Raw genomic sequence first — 19,559 nt, 5'->3', positions numbered from 1 at the left:
CAACGTGAACACAGGAATCCGCAATGCACACAGATCTCCTAAGGAAGGCTGTACTGTTCTGCAGGCTCAGCTTCTTCAAGTCCGTTGTCAGACTCATTCCTTCGTTTGAAATCACGAAACTATATTGTGTTCTTTGTGTGCAACATTTGTCAATAAAGTTATTTTAAAAAATACATGATTTTTCGACTCTTGCTTCATAAACTGTATTTAGGGAGTGTCAGGAGAAATGTTTAAGTTAGGTTAGAAATGGGTACTGTGAGTAAAACCCCCTTAAAAAACTTAGATTAGTCTTAAGGAAAAGAAGAAAAGGCGTGCGGAAAGCTTACAGTTCGCCTTGGGGGGAGCGGGCGTGGGGGCGAGGATGATGGAAACGTGAAGTGGCCAGAGCGACTAATCGATTTTTCCCTTGTCTGACCCCTGCTGACGAGGAGTGGAACTGCACCACTTTCAAACAAAAAACTGTTGACAGGAAAGGTCTTGGTTGGGTGTCTGCAGGTTATAAGTTATTACACGACATGGGACAAAAATCACTTTTAATCACTTTTATAACTTACAACGTAAAATATAAACAAAAACGTAAAACTGACAAATGTTTTAACTTATTAATGGATAAAGTAATATATTATTTTCATTATAAAATAATTTAAACAATTTATTGAATAGATAATAAGTTACTTATACATTTTGACATTCATTTAATTAATTTAATTTTATTTATTGAATAAATAACAAATTACTCTTACATTATTAAATACACTTCAGTTACATTATTAGTTGTACTCTTGAGTTATTCATGTATCAACATTAATAGGAATAAATTAGCACATTTACACTGCAATTTATTGACGAAAAACAGCAACCTATCACTTTTAAAACGTTTTATCGATGAAAACAACTGATGCCTTTTGAATGAAAAATAAGGAATGAGTGAATGTTGTCAATAAAGTAAACTCTTTACTGTTAGTTTACTCTATACTGTTTAAGCTAAATAAGACACTGAGAAGGTTGGAAATCAAACCACAGATTTGCTCACTGGTATACAGTTTGTCTATCCCTTGAACTTCACTCTTAAAAAAAACCAAAAAACTAAAAGACTCTTAATTTGTCCTATTGCACCAAGTTAAGCAGTTTGTAGCTATATTTAAGTCATTTTAATATGTATACATTGTATACATTTGGAAAGCAAAAGGTGAATTTTTTTCCTTATGACTGATTGCAACACAAATGTTTCTGAATGGTTCTCATTTATATAAACCGGCTTTTCTAACCAGAGAGGACAATGAGTTACCAGCACTGATAGGAGCTAATCCAATACAAAATTATCTGGTTTTGCCACATCTTTCCTGTAGTGTCTTGGAATGAAGCTGAACCACTCCCGTCATCTGACCAGAATGTGCATGTATGCATGCCTTCAGGGCTGTGGGTGTAGTCTGAGGCTTCTCAGGTGTCTTTCGAGCTCCTGACTTGTTTGCCAATCAGAAAGTATGCTTTTTTTTCTTCTTAGTTGCCACAGTTTTATTTTCCCCTCGCCCACAGAGAAACTAAAAGCAGAAAGGAGCGCAAATGTCTGGACTTGTATGGGAAGTCTAAAGACGGACGAGGATCAAGATGTGGGACCTTGTTGTTCTTAATTTCAGTGTGGGCAACTACAAGAACACCTTGCTTGAATAGAGCGGATATGGGGCTTGTTTGTTGAGCGCAGCAGGTTCAAACACAAGCAGGTCAGTGTTAGACGTCTTTAAGAGTGTTACTCTTTGAAGGAAATGTATACCTAGTAAATCAGAGGGGGCTTTTCCCTCCCACGATCCCTGACTCGAAGCCCCACAAGCTGATTGATCATATGATGTTGCTTTTAGGTGCCCAGAGGGGGTAAGTCATGCTTTTTCACTCTTCATTTTCAGCCTCATGCTTACATTTGTTTATGCTTTTTGAGTAGAACTTGGTCATGTATTCAGCTGTTTTAAGCTTCTGTTCTGTTCATTTTTCACTTCTTCCTCTTTTTCATTTTTTTTTCCCTCTCTGGTATTGTTCATTATGTTTCTACTTCCTATTTCTGATACGCATTTGAAAGCTACCACATTTCTTTCAGTACTTTTCACAGATATTACAATCATCCAAGTTCTGGCAAGTTCATCTTGATACTAAAATGTCAGATCCAAACAACAGATTTGAAGATTTCTTTTATTTTGATAGTCAACTGTGGTTTCAGTGATCCACCTGCATACTGCAGACCAGTGTTGTTACATGAAACACTCATCATGAATCAGTGAAGGATCCAAGACCTGCTTTTTGTTTCAAATAACCTAAAAATAAAAGCATTTTTATTTAGTTATCTTTTAGTTTCTTAACTTAGTTTTATATTATCAAAACCAAGTAACTCAACTCATTTCTTAAAAAAACATGAATGCTTTAGTTTTTATTTTGTCTACTTGTCATCCTAATATGAATCTTTGTTCCGTCCTGTGCTTTTTGCACCCTGCCAGGAACTGAAAATGAAGCACTCACACAGGAAATGCGGTCAGGCTTTGTACCGGAAGCCGTGTTACACGACATGACGGCAATAATGAAGGCAAAATTCGGAAGATAAATATTGGCTGAAAAGAAGTGGGTAAAGTGGAGATCAAATTTAAACAGCAGAATGTAAGCTAATATATATTACTTGTCAGAATCAACTGCTGCATTGCAAATGAAACTTTTGCAGTTTTTAAAGTATCAGTGTGGCAGAAGGGTTATGGACGGTGTTTGCAACATACACAGAAGTTAAATTTGCTCAGTAACAGTGTGACTAAAGTGATAAACTCCAGACTGCTCACCAAAAAACCCTCCTCTTGTCACCATCGTCCTTCAATTTTTCACTGTACACCTCTCATGCCGCTGTCACTCAGTCTTTGCTCACAGTTTGTGGTCAGGAAGTTCTTCTCTGACATTTCACTGACAATGTGTTCCACAGCAGTGGCACGCCAAGAGGAGGGTTTTCACATCAAAAGAATTACTACAAAAAAATGGACCAAATCTGGATTATATAGCAGCACAGTTGTGGAGGGTAATTTCTAAATCTTTTTATTTTTTTATCATAGATTTTGTAGTTGTCACTTTGTGGCACGTTTGGGCTTTTGTAGCAGGAAGAGTGAATGTGGGAGGAACAGAGCAGATGTAATGCCGGCCAGATAAGACGGTTTTTTACTAAAGCCCACTGGTTATCACAAGGTCTTCTCTTCCAGCTCATGCTCAATGGTGTGTGTTGCAATTTCCAGCCATGTGATTCTGCAGATGTGAAAGAACTGAAGACAGAGTAGAAGGATTCTGCACACGAGCAGTTCGGCACTAACAACGGTAAAGCTCGGAACAGCTCTATTGACTCTGTTTTAAAATGGCAATTTCTACTTTCTGTTGTTGGGGTCTTTTGGATTCAATATTTTCTCACAATATCTGTTAATTTCTTTAACATCTTTCAGAGATCTAATGGAAAACAGAAGAGGATACCCAAATATATAATATCCTATCCCATTGAAACAGAGGACTGAAGAAAAAGACTCAGAGTGTGAGGCAGACTCCTGCGTTTTATATAGAACCAAAAGAAAAAAAGGAGGAGGTCAGCAGTTATCTCAAAGGACAGGAAGAGCCAAAAGGAGAAGAAACTTCAACAAAGGGTGTTGAGACTGAACAAGACATTGATAAAACACTGAGTGAGAGTACATCTCAGGACTTTCCCAGCTTCCAGGTGGACTTTACAGCTCATGTAAACCCAGAGAGTGGAACAGGAGGAGATCAGACAGGAAGAGCTTGAAAGAGGAGAAACTGAAGCAAAAACTGTTGAAACTCAGTCCGACTCAATCAAAATACTTGTTGAGTGGGTTCAAAGCTCCAAGAATGAGGTGGACTGTTTTTGGACAGAAACAGAGGAAAAGCCAACAGACTGGACTGGAAGAATCAACATCAGAATAACGGAGCCGGTAATGAAGAAAGTGAGGAGCCACAGTCCTTCAGCTGAGTCAGAGAGGTGTGAGTATCTTGACAGATCGTCGTTAATCTACCACACATCTGAGATATGCATTTGGAGCAGTAATTTGTTTGATTCTGATGGATTTTAAGTCCATGACACAGGAACTACCAGTATTACCTTCACTTAATGAATTAAAGATTACTTGCCAGTGTAATTTAAATGTAATCCCTTATTACTACTGTCTTGGAAATGTGATGTTACATAACTTTTGTGTTACTTTTAAGTTACTTTCTTTGTAACACCTGCTGAAGTAGAACATAAAAGGGAAGTTTATGGTTTAGTAAGAACTACTACAGCTGTAGTTTATGATTCGTAAAGTGAAACTGCAGGAACAACAATTGGAGGATCAACCCATAAGCTTTTTTTAAAAAAAATAAAAATTTCCATTTTGAAAAAAGAGAAAACACAAACATAAAAAAAGAACCAGAGGCATCGATTAGCAAAAACTATACACTTGAAGTTTAATTTTATTAACTACACTTGAGTATAAGTATAATATGTATAGTTATAGCAAGTGCACTATAGACCATGTATGTGTAGTGTGGGAATTATACTAGCTGAATACTTCTTCAGACTAAATTGGACTAAATTGGAACATTTTAAGTTTACAATATATGATAGTATATAAAAGGTAAACTTCAAGTATACTAGCTCATTTTTAGTATTGACTCAGAATGCTTGTAGTACACTTAAATAGATGATTTTTTGCCAAGAGCTGTGTGCCTCAGACAGACTACAACAAATGCTACTTCATAAAAGCAGGTTAATGGCACACTGCTCAGCCTGCAACAAGACAAATGTTGTCCCTGTGGAAAAAACAGGACAAGATGCAGTTATTTGGAACACAAAAATGAACTAAAGGTGTTTGGATTTAAGAGCTCAACAGGAAATTTGATTCATTAAGTAATAAGAACTTTTAAAAAGCTCAAAAATGACCAAAATGAAGCAAAAAAAAAAGATTTTTCTGTGGCATTTTGTCATTTGTTGATGTCTTTTAGTTTCATTGCTTTAAGCAATTTGGTTACTCTTTCGCGATACAAAAGTTACTGAACACGTACTCCCTAAACAACTGTTACAGTAAAAAGTAACATTCTACTGCACTATATTACTTTTGTTACGAATCACTACTCTCTCAACTGTCCTAAAAATAAAAAAGGAGAACTTTCCAAATTAACCTTTATTTTGAATAACATTGATTCTGTAACCCAGAAGTATCTGTTGAGACAAGAGACAGGACAGGACAGGACGTTTGATTGGCTATATCCAATGCAGTATATATCCAATCATCAGGGATGTTAATTTCCCTAAATTTTTATCCAACGAAAAGCCTTAATTTAATATATTTAATGGTTTATTTACTGACACAGCACAAAACATGTTAACTATTGAATTCTCTTTGACCAAATTTAGAGTTATGCCAATGATCTGATGTGGATGTGATCGTCTCTCACCTTTTTTAACTACAAAGTGTAGGAAGTAGTGGATAAAATTAGTACAGAGTCGTGATGATATCATCTTGGAGGTTTTAGTTCCTGCTTGGTGTGGGTTGTTTTACTCTGGTACAGAGGTAGAGCGGTCGACCTCTGATGGAATATTGCAGATTCGGTTCCCGCCTTGTCCGCCCATGCGTAGAAGTGACCTTGAGCAAGACACTGAACCCCATATTGCTCCTGGTGGTTGTAGGGCCAGTATTTGCCATCAGTGACTGTACATCATTTTGGTTCTTCTAAGACAGAAGTAAAGAGATGTATAAGTATACACCCTTCCTATCATGGTTAAATTGAGATTTAAAATGGGTACTTCTAAGTAGTGTAAGTAGTTAGAATTGTATAAATAAAAAGATATAAACCTGCAACAAGTCATTATTTTCATGTGGAAGTATCTCAACTTCCTTTTCCATTTTGAAATGCTTTTGCTATGATATAAAACCTTTATCAGGAACTGTTCTCAGTTTTTTCCACTCTTTGTAAGGTGATAGCTGTAGAACTGCTAAAAAATGACACATCCTTTATTTCTACACTTACAGAGGAGCTCAGATACCTGCATTCAGGAGCTGAAGAAAACCGAAGGATACCAGAACCAATGCAGTTCAGACTGAAGAGGCATGATTGTGTGGAGATGTAGATCAGGATGTGGAGCCTGAAAAGCCAAATGATGCAGAAAGCATAAAAATAAATATTGACAATTGCAGAAGAGAGCACAGAAAGCACACAACATCAAGCAGAGGTGCTGGGAAATCTTGATGGGACAAACCGTGTAGAGTAACTTCAGAGTTCCCAAACATTTTTTCAGGGGATCAAGAGGCTTCAGTGAAGCCTCAGCAGATTGAGTCTTAGACATGAATGAAGAGTCTGGACTCGTGGAGGTGCCTCCTCACACTGACGAATGTGAACAGTTGGAGCAACAAGAAGAGCAAGATGTGGAGCTTAGAAACCAACTTACACAATCAGAAAACCAACAGCATCTCGAGGAGACAGTTGGTGTGGACCCACAAGGGACAGAGGAGGTAGAGAAAATGCAACCGGTGGAGGAAACGTTAGATTTACCAACGCAGATGTGCTCAGAGCGGCCAGAGCAGCCAGAGCAGCCAGAGCAGCCAGAGAGGACAAGTGAGTCAGAATTGAAAGAACAGCTGTCTCCTGAGCCTGAGGTCACACAGCAGATACAGATACAGGACGTCATCCTAAAACAGGCCGATACAACAGTAGGTGAGTCACATCAAGCTGAAGAGTCAGAGGTTACTGACAATGAAGATGTAAAAAAACCTGAAGCCAATGGAGAACAACACAAAGCCCCAGGATCGGCTTTTAAGAATGGAAAAGTGGACAAAGCCATGGCCAGGAGCCTGGCTGAACGGCTCTTCAACCTGGACAGAATACAACGTGCAGACGTGGTGAAACACTTAGACAAAGAGTAAGCACAAACTAAAATATGTTTAATTCTTAAAACAGGAAATAGTTTGCATTTTGTTCTTTCTGATCATCTGCATAATCACTGATGACTGAAGCAAAAAACACCAAAAATAACAATCATATCATTTTATAGTCACAAAACACACAATTTTTACCATGAAGTAAAGGCAACTTTCTTATCCTTTGCCAAATTCAATCTTAGTAGTTATACATATATTTATACATACATATATATACACCAGAAGGTTGGTAAAGGTTCAGCGCCATTTAAAGATACTTTTTCCTAAGCGTAGATTCTGTTAAGGGACTGAAAACTAAAATACTTGTGGAGTGACCTTCAGTTTCTGTGTGGTCAGGTTACAACCACAGGAAAAATAAATATCATCTTCATTTTGACACAAAGAAAAGTCCTGAGCATGAATAAGAGAGCACAGACTGTTGTACTAAAATATACAAAAAGGAAGGACTTGTGTGCAAATGACTATTCTGATTCAGCAAATCTGTAGCCCTGCAAACACTATTCTAAAACTAGAAGGAGCTGCATTTCCAGAAGAAAATGCAGGGTTGAATGCTATAATGCTGAATGAAAGCTGAATTTGCTGAAGAAATGGCTCAACAGAGCTGAAAGAGCTCAACATTTTAAAAGTAGAATGGTTAAAGTAGGTAAAAAACTGTAAAAGAAGTTAAAAAAAAAAGATTTCCTATGTATTTTAATGAAGCAAAAATCCTGGGAAATCCTGGAATATCTTTAAAAGTTAAAAGATTTGAAAAAGAAAGTCATAGCAGGAATAAGCTGAAAAAGTTGAACATTGTAATAGTAGAATGGCTAAAATAGGTCAAAAAATGTAGAAGGAGTTAAGCATGAAAGCTTAAGTTGATGAAAAAATGGCTGAACTGTTGAAAACTTGAAGATGTTGCTAAAATGGTTAAAAGTGCTAGCATTGGAATCAGCATCATCAACTGACTCAAAAAAACACAAAATAAGTAAAGAGAAACAGGAAAACAAAGGGTTGAATGCTTTACAGCTTTACAGCATTCAACCAAGACTTCAACCAATGAAGAAGAAGAAGTTAATGGATAACTGGAATGCAATCCAAACTGAAAAAGTTTACCAAGTTTACCACACATTTACTTACTGTGTTTATTATTATAAACACAGTAAGTCCTGATTGTCTTCAGAGTGTAAAGAGATTTAAAAAAATAATGCTACATTTAGTTATTAGAGAAATCAAGTTGTTTTTTTTTTGGGGGGGGGGGGGGGGGTAATTTATTTACTAGTCAGAAAGATCCTTTTCTTTTATTTGTAACAAAATATTAAAAGCATAGCAGAATAAAAATGTGAGATAATCCTTCATTGTAAAATCTTTTCAAAATCATCTTGTTTTTGCCTTTGTGACTGATTCTATTGCTACATTCAGATACTTTTACTCCTTTTTGACTAAATCAATTCCTCCAAGTAACAACCTTAATATTCTGCTATATTTATTTCAAAGTCATTCTTTAGTAAAAAAAAAAAACTATGACAAATTTAGGTGCTTTTTGTGTCATCAAACAATATATATTTTTTACTAAAACATTATCAAATTAGTGATGATCTGTGGTATTTAGATGGTATTGTGTGTTAACAACCCAGTGATTACATCATTTTAATGAAAAGCTCCTTAGAAAACGAGCCTTTTGGAGTCTTTACCAATGATAATTTACTTTTCTCTGTCCAGTAATGATTTTAGCCACGCTGTTGGAGAAGAATATCTTCAATTCTTTGACTTCACTGGGCAAACTCTGGACCAAGCTCTTAGGTGAGAAAGAAAGGAGAATCTTGGACTCCCTTTCTTTTTTTCACCATCCTCAAAAACCATCTTTAACTTCTCTTTTGTTCTCCCTCAGGTCATTCCTGAAGGTGGTGTTACTGATTGGAGAGAGCCAGGAGAGGGAACGTGTCCTGCAGCACTTCTCTTCACGCTTCCTGCAGTGTAATCCTTCCACATATTCTTCCTCAGGTGAGCGTGGGCGACACGCATGCAAACGTCAAGGATGCGGCAGTGAGATCTTAAGGCTCTGTCCTGAAGTCATCCCTCTTGTTGGTATCCCCAGGGTCTGTGCTGGCTCTGACATGTGCCTTGATGCTTCTCAACACTGACTTGCATGGACAGGTAAGGGTGTACCACTCTGTGTTATGCACGTTTCCATCAGCTGTTCAGTCTTTGGCATGTTGTATGTTTGTGAGAAGCATGTAGGAAAGCCCATGTCATCCTCAAAGTTTGTATCAAACCTGGATGGGATGAATGAAGGAGGAAACTTCAACAAGGATCTGTTGAAAGTAATTTTATCACACATTTATTCCCGCAAAGCACCAAAATCACTCACAAAACTAAACATTTTCCCATTCCTCTTATGCTGCAGAGTTTTTATAACTCCATAAAGAATGAGCCACTGGAGTGGGCCGTGTAAGTAACCTGACAGAAAATGACAAATTTAGTCTTCACCTGACCCACAATCATCTCACTGGTGTTCTCCCTCCGCCGTCTGATGAAGTAATGAAGAGGAGCTGAAGAACAGCGTGATGTTGGATGAAAGTGCCGGTGAAAGTGCACCTCTCCGGTCAAAAGCCAACCCCTTCCAGGATGTCCCCCAGGACAAGAGGGCCTCTGTGGTCGTACAGGGTTTTCTGAAGAGGAAGTTGCACGCCGACATCGATGGCAAACGCAGTAAGTGCGACAAAAAAACTTTCCATTACCTCGTTGGCAAGAAATATGACAATGAAATGCTGTGAAGGTATCTAAAATTGCTCTAAAATTGCTATCAAAATAAGAGGGGGTGGCAACAGAAACAAGAATGAGGTCAGAAAAATCTTTAAAAATTAGAAGAAAAATCCTATAGTTTGGAATAAAATTACTCTTAAAACTGCAGTTCAGTAGAAGCACAACCGTTTAAAAAATCTTTTTATAACTACATGTAGATGCTAGATTAAAGAAATAGATGTGCTCTTTTATTTAGTGACACACATTTGAGATTTGGCTTCCTGAATATAATTGGGTGGCCGTGGTGCAGCGGTAGGGCGGTTGACCCATGATCATAAGATTGCAGGTTCAATTCCTGCCTTGCATTTCCATGTGGCGAAGTGTCCTTGGGCAAGACACTGAACCCCACCTTACCTCTGGGGGAGGCTGGCGCCAGTGTTTGGCAGCGGACCAGTGTGTGAATGTGTGTGTGCATGGGTGAATGGGTCTGTGACTATAAAGTGCTTTGGGCCTTCAAAAGAAGGTAGAAAGCGCTATATAAGTATTTACCATTTACCAAAAAGCGCTCTGAAGAACTTCTAATAATTATAACTGATCTGTGCTGGAACTATAACTGATGGAAGGCTACACGTTTCTTTGGGACAGCTCCTTGGGGCAAAAGAGGCTGGAAGGCTTTTTATGGAGTCCTAAAGGGAATGGTCCTGTACTTACAAAAGGTGAGTAACTTTGATCCTTCTTTGTAATGGGATGGGATTATATAAATTCACTTCCTTTTCAAGCAAAGTATTAAGCTCTTTTTGACATTTTAATATCTAATTAATTCAATGCATCAGGTACTGTATGCGTACTAATATGTCTATTTATGTTTAAGAATAATTATAATTGCATTATTTACATGTCCATGTGGATGCATATGGAAGCGTATATATTTTTACTTTTAAAATTTTTGTTTTTTCCAATCAAGTAATCATCCTAAATTTGATACATCTATGTGTGGTACATATTTCTTTTGTTTGTTTTCTCTACTAATCTTGTTTTGATTGCTAGAAATAAACTAATTCCAATCCAATCCAATACCTGACCAACCATTTTCTATTTTTTTTTCTTTTTTCAAGGGTCAGGACAATAGCCGTGGGGATGACAATGCTTTTGAGGAGGTGGTGAGCGTGCATCACTCTCTGGCTGAGCAGGCGGCCGATTACTCCAAGAGCCCACATGTCTTTCGCCTGCAGACAGCCGACTGGAGAGTTTTTCTCTTTAAAGCTTCGTAAGTTGAATCGTTCCAGAACTGTGTGATCAAACATGCCTTTTCAGATTTACAACAGCTTGTTTGAACAAGTTTTTTTCTCTCAGTTCCACCGTTGAGATGAATTCGTGGATCAGCCGCATCAACCTGGTTTCGGCGCTTCACTCCTCCCCGCCATTCCCGGCAGCTGTGGGCTCCCAAAGGAGGTTCTGCAGACCCATCCTTCCCGTCTCACAGTCGGTGCAAACTCTGGTAATCAACCTTCCTAAGTTTTTATTGTTCATCTATTCTTTTTGCCTACCAATCATCCACCCGGTTTCTGCTTACTCACAAATAATAAGAACATGTACACCTTTGTTAGGCCTTGTATCCCTGGTTGGGCATAGGCCATTAACAACTCCCTGCCGTCATCCTCTGTCCTTGCTAGCTCCCTCCAGGTGACCAGTCTGGTTGATGTCAGCCTTCAGGTCCCCTCTCCACATCTTCCTTTTATTCCTAGTTTTCCATTGACTTGGAATTCCAGGTCATGCAGGACGGGTGATCCTGCATGATGGTTTCCTCAGAAGAAACACCAAGGATGCCTCAAAAGTACAAATTTATTAGCAGGAGGGGAAAGTTGTCCACCGTAGTTTATGGTTTTGACTTGATGATAGGCATCACATTAAAACCACTTCCTGAACAGGCTCAGAAATCCGATGAGCCTTACAAAAGACGGAGATGCAATGAGTTATAACAAACAGGTGAACAGAGTATTGGTGCAATCAGCAGAAATCATTCCTGAGAGGTGTTGCAAATAAGCTGATGAAGACATCCAGGATAGATTCAAAATCCCAGTTTGACATAGTTTTATGAGCTTATTCCACTGCATGTTTGCCACACGATGAAACCAAGTCGCAGTTACATTAAGCCAGGTGTAGAAAGATTGCAGGTTCACATTATTGATGGAGAGACCGCGCATGTTCACAAAATTTCAAACATGAAAAGAACAAAAACACATAGCAGATGCAGCTTATCATGGAGAAACATGAAGCAAAACAAACAAAAACAGAATACAAATGGGAAAAATGTGGTTACATTTGCCATCAAAAAATGTTTGAGGTGGAATGAAAGCGATGCAGATTGTAGCACCAAATCAGAAAATAAATAAACTACTCCTTTTAAGAAATTATAATAAAAGGAAAAACACTTTTTAATTGTTTAAAGGTGCATTTTAGGTGTTATTTCTAGGGCAAAATTAGCAAAAATTTCTATTACCATGTGAATGTGGTAATAGACAGAACCCTGTCCCAACGCAGAGTAAATGATTTGAAACAAACTGTTTTTAATGTGACTTTTCTCTACCTTTCTCACATTTTTTCAGTTCTTATCACACCAAAATATGATTTTGTTTTTAAATATTGTGCTATAATTATGTTAAAAAAAATTTAGACTTAAGAATATTACAATATGTAATAGCATATAATATAATAGCATCTGGAATAAATAATGTACCTGATGATGATGAAAACTCCCACCTGATGTGAGGGTTTTCACTTGAAATCATTTGTGTGGGGAAAAAAGAAAAAAAGAGATAAAGTTTCAACATATCCGTGCAAACATAATGACAACAATGAAGGTCACAATTAGTGAAGCCAAAGTTAAAGACATTTGCTTTTGTGGATTTCTGTGTCAAGGAATGCCAGCTGCAGAGTCACACTGGAATGCTGGAGTCTTTCAAGGCTGACCTGTCACACCAGCAGGAAAATGCTCCTGAGGGAAAGAAGGCCAAAGCCAAGGACCTGGAGGAACATCGTGTCAGAACAGAATACCTACATCACGAGGTACTGGAACTTCTGAAAACTCCCCTAAACCCTTCTTTTCATTTAAAAAAGTGTGCAAAATCTCAATGAGTGCATTGTCCTCTCACAGTATTGGGCAAAAAACTTGGCACAGTTTATGAGTAAAATGAAAGTTTTACTGCATTTAAAGCTGCATACCACTTTGTTTACAAATGTAATGCTGCGTTTCCAAAAAGCAGGTTGTGAAGCAGGTAAGCAATCACAGTAAATCTGATTTTGTTTGTCTGAGATTCTATTTGTTAAACACCAAGACCTGTTAGGATCAAATAACATTTATACTCAACGCTTTATTTAAAAGACAGTTTTTCCATGTAAAAGTGTGTAAAGAGATACAGGGGATTCAGTGTCTGCTGTACAACCACAGGTTTGCCGCTATGAAATCTACATCCAAGTGCTGCAAGCTTGGAAGAAAGTGAAGACGTCAGATCAGAGTGAGCTGAGCATCAGTGAGCTGAACCAGTTTGACAGATGTGTGTGCGGGGACTCTGTAGACGACAAGAAAGACGAGGAAAGTGAGCTGCAAAGGTCTCACTCCAGTCCTTCTCTGGAAGTGGAGTTAGCTCCTCCAACGGTCATCAAAGTCCGGCGCAACATCTCTGAGAGACGGCCATACCGCAAGACCATTGTTCCAAGGAGGACCAAAGAGGCTTGAGACTGTTATAAAAAAGTCTTATATATGCATTTATGCAAAAGGGTGCCCATAGGTGTGCACTCTTAAAAAATAAATAAAAAAAAAATAAATAAAACTCAGGAAGACCACAGCTCTCTCAGGGAGGATGCAAACCTGACAAATTGAAATCATTTCTCAAAACTGCAACAGCCCAATGTGTGTCTGAACCACTAGAGGGTGCTGTAAAACAGCATTCGTCTGTAAGAGTCCCGATGTGCTGCATCAGCTTTGTTTAAAATGGCACTTTTTTCATTCTTTATATTGTATGAAAACATTTTGTTTACAGTTTTCTGGCAGCATCTGTGATACATTGTTTGTATAAATGAAGGAATATTTTATAAAATGTAATTTGCTCCACGGTGGTATTAAAAAACACGAGACAGTTTATTCATTTTTTTAATGAGAGAAAAAAACAGAACTGTCAAACTTATGTCAAAAATAAATCTAGATTTTGAGCTTGATTTATCCTGTTTTCTGTGTAAAAATGTGCCATCGAGATAGTTGCATTTCCTCTGTTGATGCACTGATGGTATGCTCAAATGTTTGTTTTAGTTTAAAAACAGCAAATAAGCAAGAGATACTTTACATAACCACGCTGGCCAGTCGAATAAGGAAATTCCGCCAATGTTTCTCATAAAAATAAAAAGATCATGAGAGCCCAACTGCAGTATTTCCATCTTTACCTGACATGAACAGAACCCATCAGCAAAACGTAGAAGTTTTGCTTAGACAGGTTGCAGTATTTATCACAGACTTCCAGGCTGACGCAGACTGGTTAAACCGATAAACTAACTCAGGATTGAAGATGAGCTGGTGATGCACTAGCCTGTGAAATTGCTGATTTGGTTGAGTGTGAAATTCATTGCAGCTTTTTGTTTTTTATAGGCCCAAAAAACAAAACTCTAATTTGAAGCCTGGGTGTGTTCCTTTGTGTTTATGAATATATGTTCCTATGTGAGAGATTATTTGACTCAGAGCTTTATGTTTGGTATTCTGAATCAAAACAAGCACAACAGCACTTTCTAGGTTTTCCCCTTTTAGTGGGTTCTTTTGGTTGCCCTGCAGGAAGACGCCAAACATCAGTCCAAGTTACCTGGAGGAGCGAAGCAACCTACCAGTTGGAAAGCTTCTTTTGCACAGCTCTCCTTTTTGCATTCTTTTGGGGACAACAACGCCCCAATTCATTAAAAGAACAACAAGCACTCATTAAGATAAAGTTAGATTTGGCAGATGTGGGTGACTGATTGGCAACCATGAGTGACAAGCCCCCAAGGCCACCACAACACCTTCAGAAGGACAGGAGGCGTGGCTAAGCGACAGGAATCCTAAGGAAAGATTGTAGTATTGAGCAGCAGCCATGAACGCTGGCTGAAATATTTAATTTTCAGCAATAAAGGTGCAGGTTTGATGGTGAGAGGAGCTCTTGGGAGGAAGCTCTTCTCACATGGCCTGTGGACCATGACTTCTGCAGTGGTGGTGGCCTTGTTTATCCCCCGTGGCATCGCTCTCCTCCTCTCCAACAACGATAATGACAGGCCAGAGCAGCAGGGGCTGCATAAGCTCCTGGGTTCAGAGGGCATCCGTCCCAAGGAAGTGGCCTGTTTTTGTTCCATTTGCTCCACTCCATACTGGAGCTTTGTGCAGCTCAGTCAGGCCTGGGTGGGTAATTAAAAAGGCAAGACCTCAAGTTGTAATCATTAGTGGCTTGTCTAGCGTAGGCTCCAAAACAGACCCTCAACAGGTCAATTCTTTTTCTTCCCCATACCCCACTTGTTTTTGCATTGTACTGCCCTGCTTCTTCACCGACTGGTTCCATTAAAGTCACAAATGCCTGAAAACACTTCCTGCTAACACACACTGTACTGTAAACACCCACATTTATCCTCCGCCTCGCACGCTCTAGTTGTTACTTTCTACATTTTATCTGCTCCAATACTTGACTTCTTCTCACATGGCAGCAACTGGAAAAATATTCTTCCTGTCTCACCTGATGTTCCTTTTTCCTTCTCAGTTTCTCTTCGCGGTTGCAGTGATGAGTCCTTCACTGTTGAGGGCCCTTGAAGTCTTTCAGTGGCTCTTAAAGGAGTTTAGTTTTTTTACACACCACTTTTACAAACGAGCCTTTTCTTTATCATTTTTTGTAAAAGTAAACAAACTTTTTTATTAAATTAAAAATTAGCCTTCACTTGTGCATCTTTTCTAATGGCCAGATATTTTCCTTTTTTTAGACAATCCTTAAACACTTTGAAATCCTTGCCTTTTTTTTTGCTCCAGGGCACCTCTCATTGCAGAAGTTTAAGCAAGTGCCTTGCTTAAGGGCATTTGAACGCGTGACCTCTTTTTGCCCTCTCCCCTCAGCTCACTCACTCATACACGGCTACCTGTAACAACACTCCTCAGGCGCAGACTCTGCTTGCAGGACAAACAGACCGGGTGGGACCTTCAAGTCAGAGCTTCACGGGTTAACGCAGCATCTAGAATGGAGGGAGAATGTTTGTGGACCACTCTGCTCCATCTTATCTCGGTTACATGTGGAGGAGTCTGCCGTTAAAACAGCATTCAGGAAGGATATTTAATTCTTTTTTTCCCTCTTTTCCGAATAACTTTGGATCCTTAGGGAATTAGTATGCAAACACTAAAGTCATCAGAAAAATTTAAAGACATCATCTAGGATTTGTGATCATTGTTAAACCTGGATTTCTTTACAGTTTGGGGATTTTGTTGACCTGGACAACACCATTAGGAAGTTGAGCATGATGTTTAACTGAAATTTATGCAGCTAAAATGTATGGATTTTGTTTTAGAGGCAATTAGAGATTCATAATTGTTTGTGTAAAAGGCAGCTGCATGTATTTAGATCAGGTTACCTTGATAAAAGTCAAAAATAAGGTGATTTTGTAGAAGAATCTGATGGTGAAAACAACCTAGCAGAAATCTAAAAACCTTGACGAACAAGCAAACATAACAGAAAAACTATTTAGCTGAAGTTTTTACAAAAAGAAAGTGCATTGAACAAGTAAAGCAACACATAGAAGACTAATTTATGGAAGCAGGTGATCTGAAATTTCAATCAAGTTTGGTAACAACACATGGAAGAGCAGAACTAAAACAAACAGGGCCTAAACACACACAAAACCAAAGACAAGGACTCACAAAAATTGAAAGGCACAGCATGTTGGTTTTGTGCCAGCATTCACACTAAATCAGGAAAAAAAAACTAAATTGGGTTAAAATGAAACCACTATAACCCCCAAAATGAGTATTGCTCCAAAATTGAAGAATAAAAGTGTGTTTTTAACCCATCAGAAGCCATCAGAACCTATGGTGACATCAGTGTAATAAAAAAAAAAGGTTTTGGGTCTTATGGTTTAAAAAAGGCTTTTGTTTAAACTGGAAGATGTTCACCCAAAGAGAAAAAAAATGTTTGGAGATTCTTTATTAAAAAATAAGAATCCTAAAATTTCATCAAATTTGTGGTAAAAATCAAACTGATTGTCTGCACAAACGTCACATCAACTGTAAAGCACAGTGGTGGTGGGGGGGGAGTGTTTGGGTTGTTTTTCTTTTTTCTTCTTCTTTATTTCTAAGTATTCCTACAGTAATTGTGTCATTTTCCCACTTCACTTTACAGTTTCCTGCAGAACAAGGTCTTTATTTTGATGCCAAACCCAGCAGGAGACAGCAAACATTTCCAATTTCCCCTGCTGAAAAACTGCAGAGGGTCCAAATTATGCACAAATTCAAAGAAGCAAAATTAAATGGAGTGCTCTGACATTGAAAAAAATATATAAATTCCTCTAAAACAGACAAAATCATTTCTCTAAATTCCCACTAAAGGATTTGTGTGTACTTTTTCTTTTTTTTGATGAGATTGCCTGTGATGCTGAATGAAGTATTTGTAAGTTATGTGTTTGACTTCTTCTGTGGCTGCAGGTCACCTCACTCCCTGGGGCCAGTACCTGATACCTGAAAGATTTTATCCACCTTGCTGTGTGTATACTCCTGGATGTATGTGTGTGTGAGTGTGAGTGCTTTGAAAGGTGCGTTTTTCTTGATGTCTCCCAGTCAACAGTAGCTTCCTGCCTTTAGGCTCTGTGTGTTGTTTAATGGGCCGCTCTGACACAGGGCACCTGCCTGTTCCAGCACAGAAACACTCTCTGTTTGACCACTTTGCTCTGTTTGACTGGCACATTTGTTCAGGAGCTTTATAGTAAAAGGTGGGGGAGATTGGGTGGCTTCTTGAAATATGAGAGGTACCATCATCCGAAGTTCCCTCAGGTGTTCTCTGGTCTTTTTTTATTGGCCCTTGATTGTGCTGTTTCAGCTTCTTGCTGTGGGATTTTGCATCGGCGATTAAGCATGCCAAACAAATCAGGTTTCAAATGTTTAAATCTTTTGTATAAAAAGAAGGTTTCCTTCTCATTTAATCTTATTAGTAAATAGATTTGTTCACATTAATAGACATGAGAAAAGCCAATATCCCCACAATATCTTAAGACTTTGACTCTTTATTTTCTTAAAATATGCCTTTGGACTTTTTATCCCTTTGCCTGCAAGGAAAAATCTGTGAGTCAGAACAACAATATGTACTCTCACTAGTTGTGAATCCTTAAGTCTGTTTAAATTTAACCAGAAACAACTGAAAGCAAAACTAAAATGTAAACGTGTGTGTCTCAGTTAAGGTCCAACCTTTTTCTTTAGAAAAAAAATGTCTGCGTGGGAAAAAGGTGAAATATTTATTTTAAAAACAGAAAAATAGAGAAATAGAAGGCAACAAGGATGGGTTTGTAGAATTTATGTGTAAGGAAGCAATAGTACAGCAGCTACATCGTGTGAAAGCACACACCTGTTTATTTGTATGTGTCATTCTGTCAAAAATAGGTGTTTTTCCATCAACATGTTGGGACGCTGAATAGAGTGAGTGCAGTTGGTAGAATTATAATTAATGTCTGAGTTACTTAATTTTTTGTATTATGACTATAAGAGTAAGATTTGGTGTTGATTTCTTCTGAATATAAACTAGAGATGTGTTTGAAAAATAGATTTCGCTCGAGAATTTCAACTGCTTTTAGATGGTTTTAAACTAGATTATGTTTAAAATGCTCATTTGTTAACCTTTACTTTAAGAAAAGCACTTTTATTGTGTTTAAAGACAAAACTGTCAATTATGAATTGTGGGTTTATTTATTTTGTGAAGGGGAAGCAAAAGTTTGTGGTTTGTAAAACATCCAAGCAGCTGATTATTGTGTAAAATTAGTTTAATTTTGAGAAAAGTCTAGTTTTAAATGTACTCCTAAGCCTGGAAATTAAGATTTCATGAGCTCCAAATGCTCTAAAAATATGTTTTATCTGTGCTGCAAACACAGTAAATCAGCATAGAGTTAGTGCTAAAACACACAGGTTTTCATACTGATCCTTTCCTTTAACTCCAGATACTTTAGATTCACAATCTGTGTCTTCTTGAGAGCCAAAAAAGGCCTGAAACAGGCAGGGATGCTGCAGCAGTGCAGCCATTCACAGTAATGGTGCTGCAGCTCATTTGGAAGGACAAATTCTGTCAGCCCACATAATACTTATTTGCAGACCTCAATTGCTTGGCCTGCATTTTGGACCCGGAGATAAGTGGAGAACTTTCCAGATGACTGGCGCAGGACAACCCCAACCCGTCATCCCTCTCATTGCCACACACTCCTCTGTTGCCTTTCTGGCAGGAATCTCTCCAGCGGCCCCTCATGCTGTCTTTTGGCTAGTCCTCATAATGGTAATAGGACACACAAACACACTCTTACAGTAGATACACATTTTGTCTCTCTGTTTCACACACACACACTGTTAGTATGTATCTGTATTGAACCTAAGTCCCAGTCGCTTCATCCTGCAAGCTTTGTCTGCCCTCAGCTGTTCCGGCCCGTTGCCTGTATTGTGATGCCGGGCTCATTACCAGAAGCACTGTGGCCCGAATCCTCCTCACTAATAGGCCCAAAGAGAGACGGAGAGAAGTTTTTTTCTGCTGCGCCTTTTGTGCACACCAGGGTGCTTTCTTCTGAGCTCTCCTATAGCAGATGCCTTAATGTTTAACGTTTGCTTAACATATTTCTCTGGATGAGGTTCACTTTGTCCCCATCCGTGTGACAGAACTTGAAAGGTGC

The 19,559-nt window shown here is 38.4% G+C and overlaps 1 protein-coding gene across 7 annotated transcripts; it reads left to right on the top strand.

Moving 5' to 3' along the window:
• The first annotated feature begins 1,432 nt into the window (after positions 1-1,432).
• On the top strand, positions 1,433-14,072 carry LOC101175010 (PH and SEC7 domain-containing protein 3). Of its 7 annotated transcripts, none has more exons than XM_078955464.1 (16): positions 1,535-1,869; positions 2,951-3,043; positions 3,222-3,333; positions 3,456-4,002; positions 6,030-6,916; positions 8,634-8,714; positions 8,803-8,915; positions 9,010-9,068; positions 9,146-9,235; positions 9,319-9,362; positions 9,451-9,623; positions 10,302-10,372; positions 10,772-10,923; positions 11,010-11,154; positions 12,576-12,722; positions 13,105-14,072. In XM_078955464.1, the coding sequence occupies exons 5-16, from the start codon at positions 6,342-6,344 to the stop codon at positions 13,390-13,392; spliced, it is 1,938 nt and encodes a 645-aa protein (XP_078811590.1). In that variant the 5' UTR covers positions 1,535-1,869; positions 2,951-3,043; positions 3,222-3,333; positions 3,456-4,002; positions 6,030-6,341; the 3' UTR covers positions 13,393-14,072. The 7 variants fall into 7 exon arrangements, with proteins under 7 accessions (XP_078811593.1, XP_078811590.1, XP_078811594.1 ...); XM_011481767.4 differs by having other exon boundaries at positions 1,640-1,869; positions 3,255-3,333; XM_078955467.1 differs by lacking the exon at positions 2,951-3,043 and having other exon boundaries at positions 1,433-1,869; positions 3,456-4,000.
• Positions 14,073-19,559: the final 5,487 nt, after the last annotated feature.

Source organism: Oryzias latipes, chromosome 12, assembly GCF_053564925.1.
Source record: "Oryzias latipes strain Hd-rR chromosome 12, Olatipes_Hd-rR_3.1".
Classification (NCBI taxonomy): Eukaryota; Metazoa; Chordata; class Actinopteri; order Beloniformes; family Adrianichthyidae; genus Oryzias; species Oryzias latipes.
The sequence above is the reverse complement of the archived record's forward strand: the minus strand, read 5'-3'. Positions and strand labels throughout refer to the sequence as shown.

What these genes read in the sequence shown, in the direction of transcription:
- LOC101175010 (XM_078955467.1), top strand. Translation starts at nt 6,342, where the DNA reads ATGAATGAAGAGTCTGGACTCGTGGAGGTGCCTCCTCACACTGACGAA. An exon ending in GTGAAACACTTAGACAAAGA is followed by an intron (nt 6,917 to 8,633) that starts GTAAGCACAAAC and finishes TTCTCTGTCCAG; the next exon opens with TAATGATTTTAGCCACGCTG. An exon ending in ACACTGACTTGCATGGACAG is followed by an intron (nt 9,069 to 9,145) that starts GTAAGGGTGTAC and finishes GTTTGTGAGAAG; the next exon opens with CATGTAGGAAAGCCCATGTC.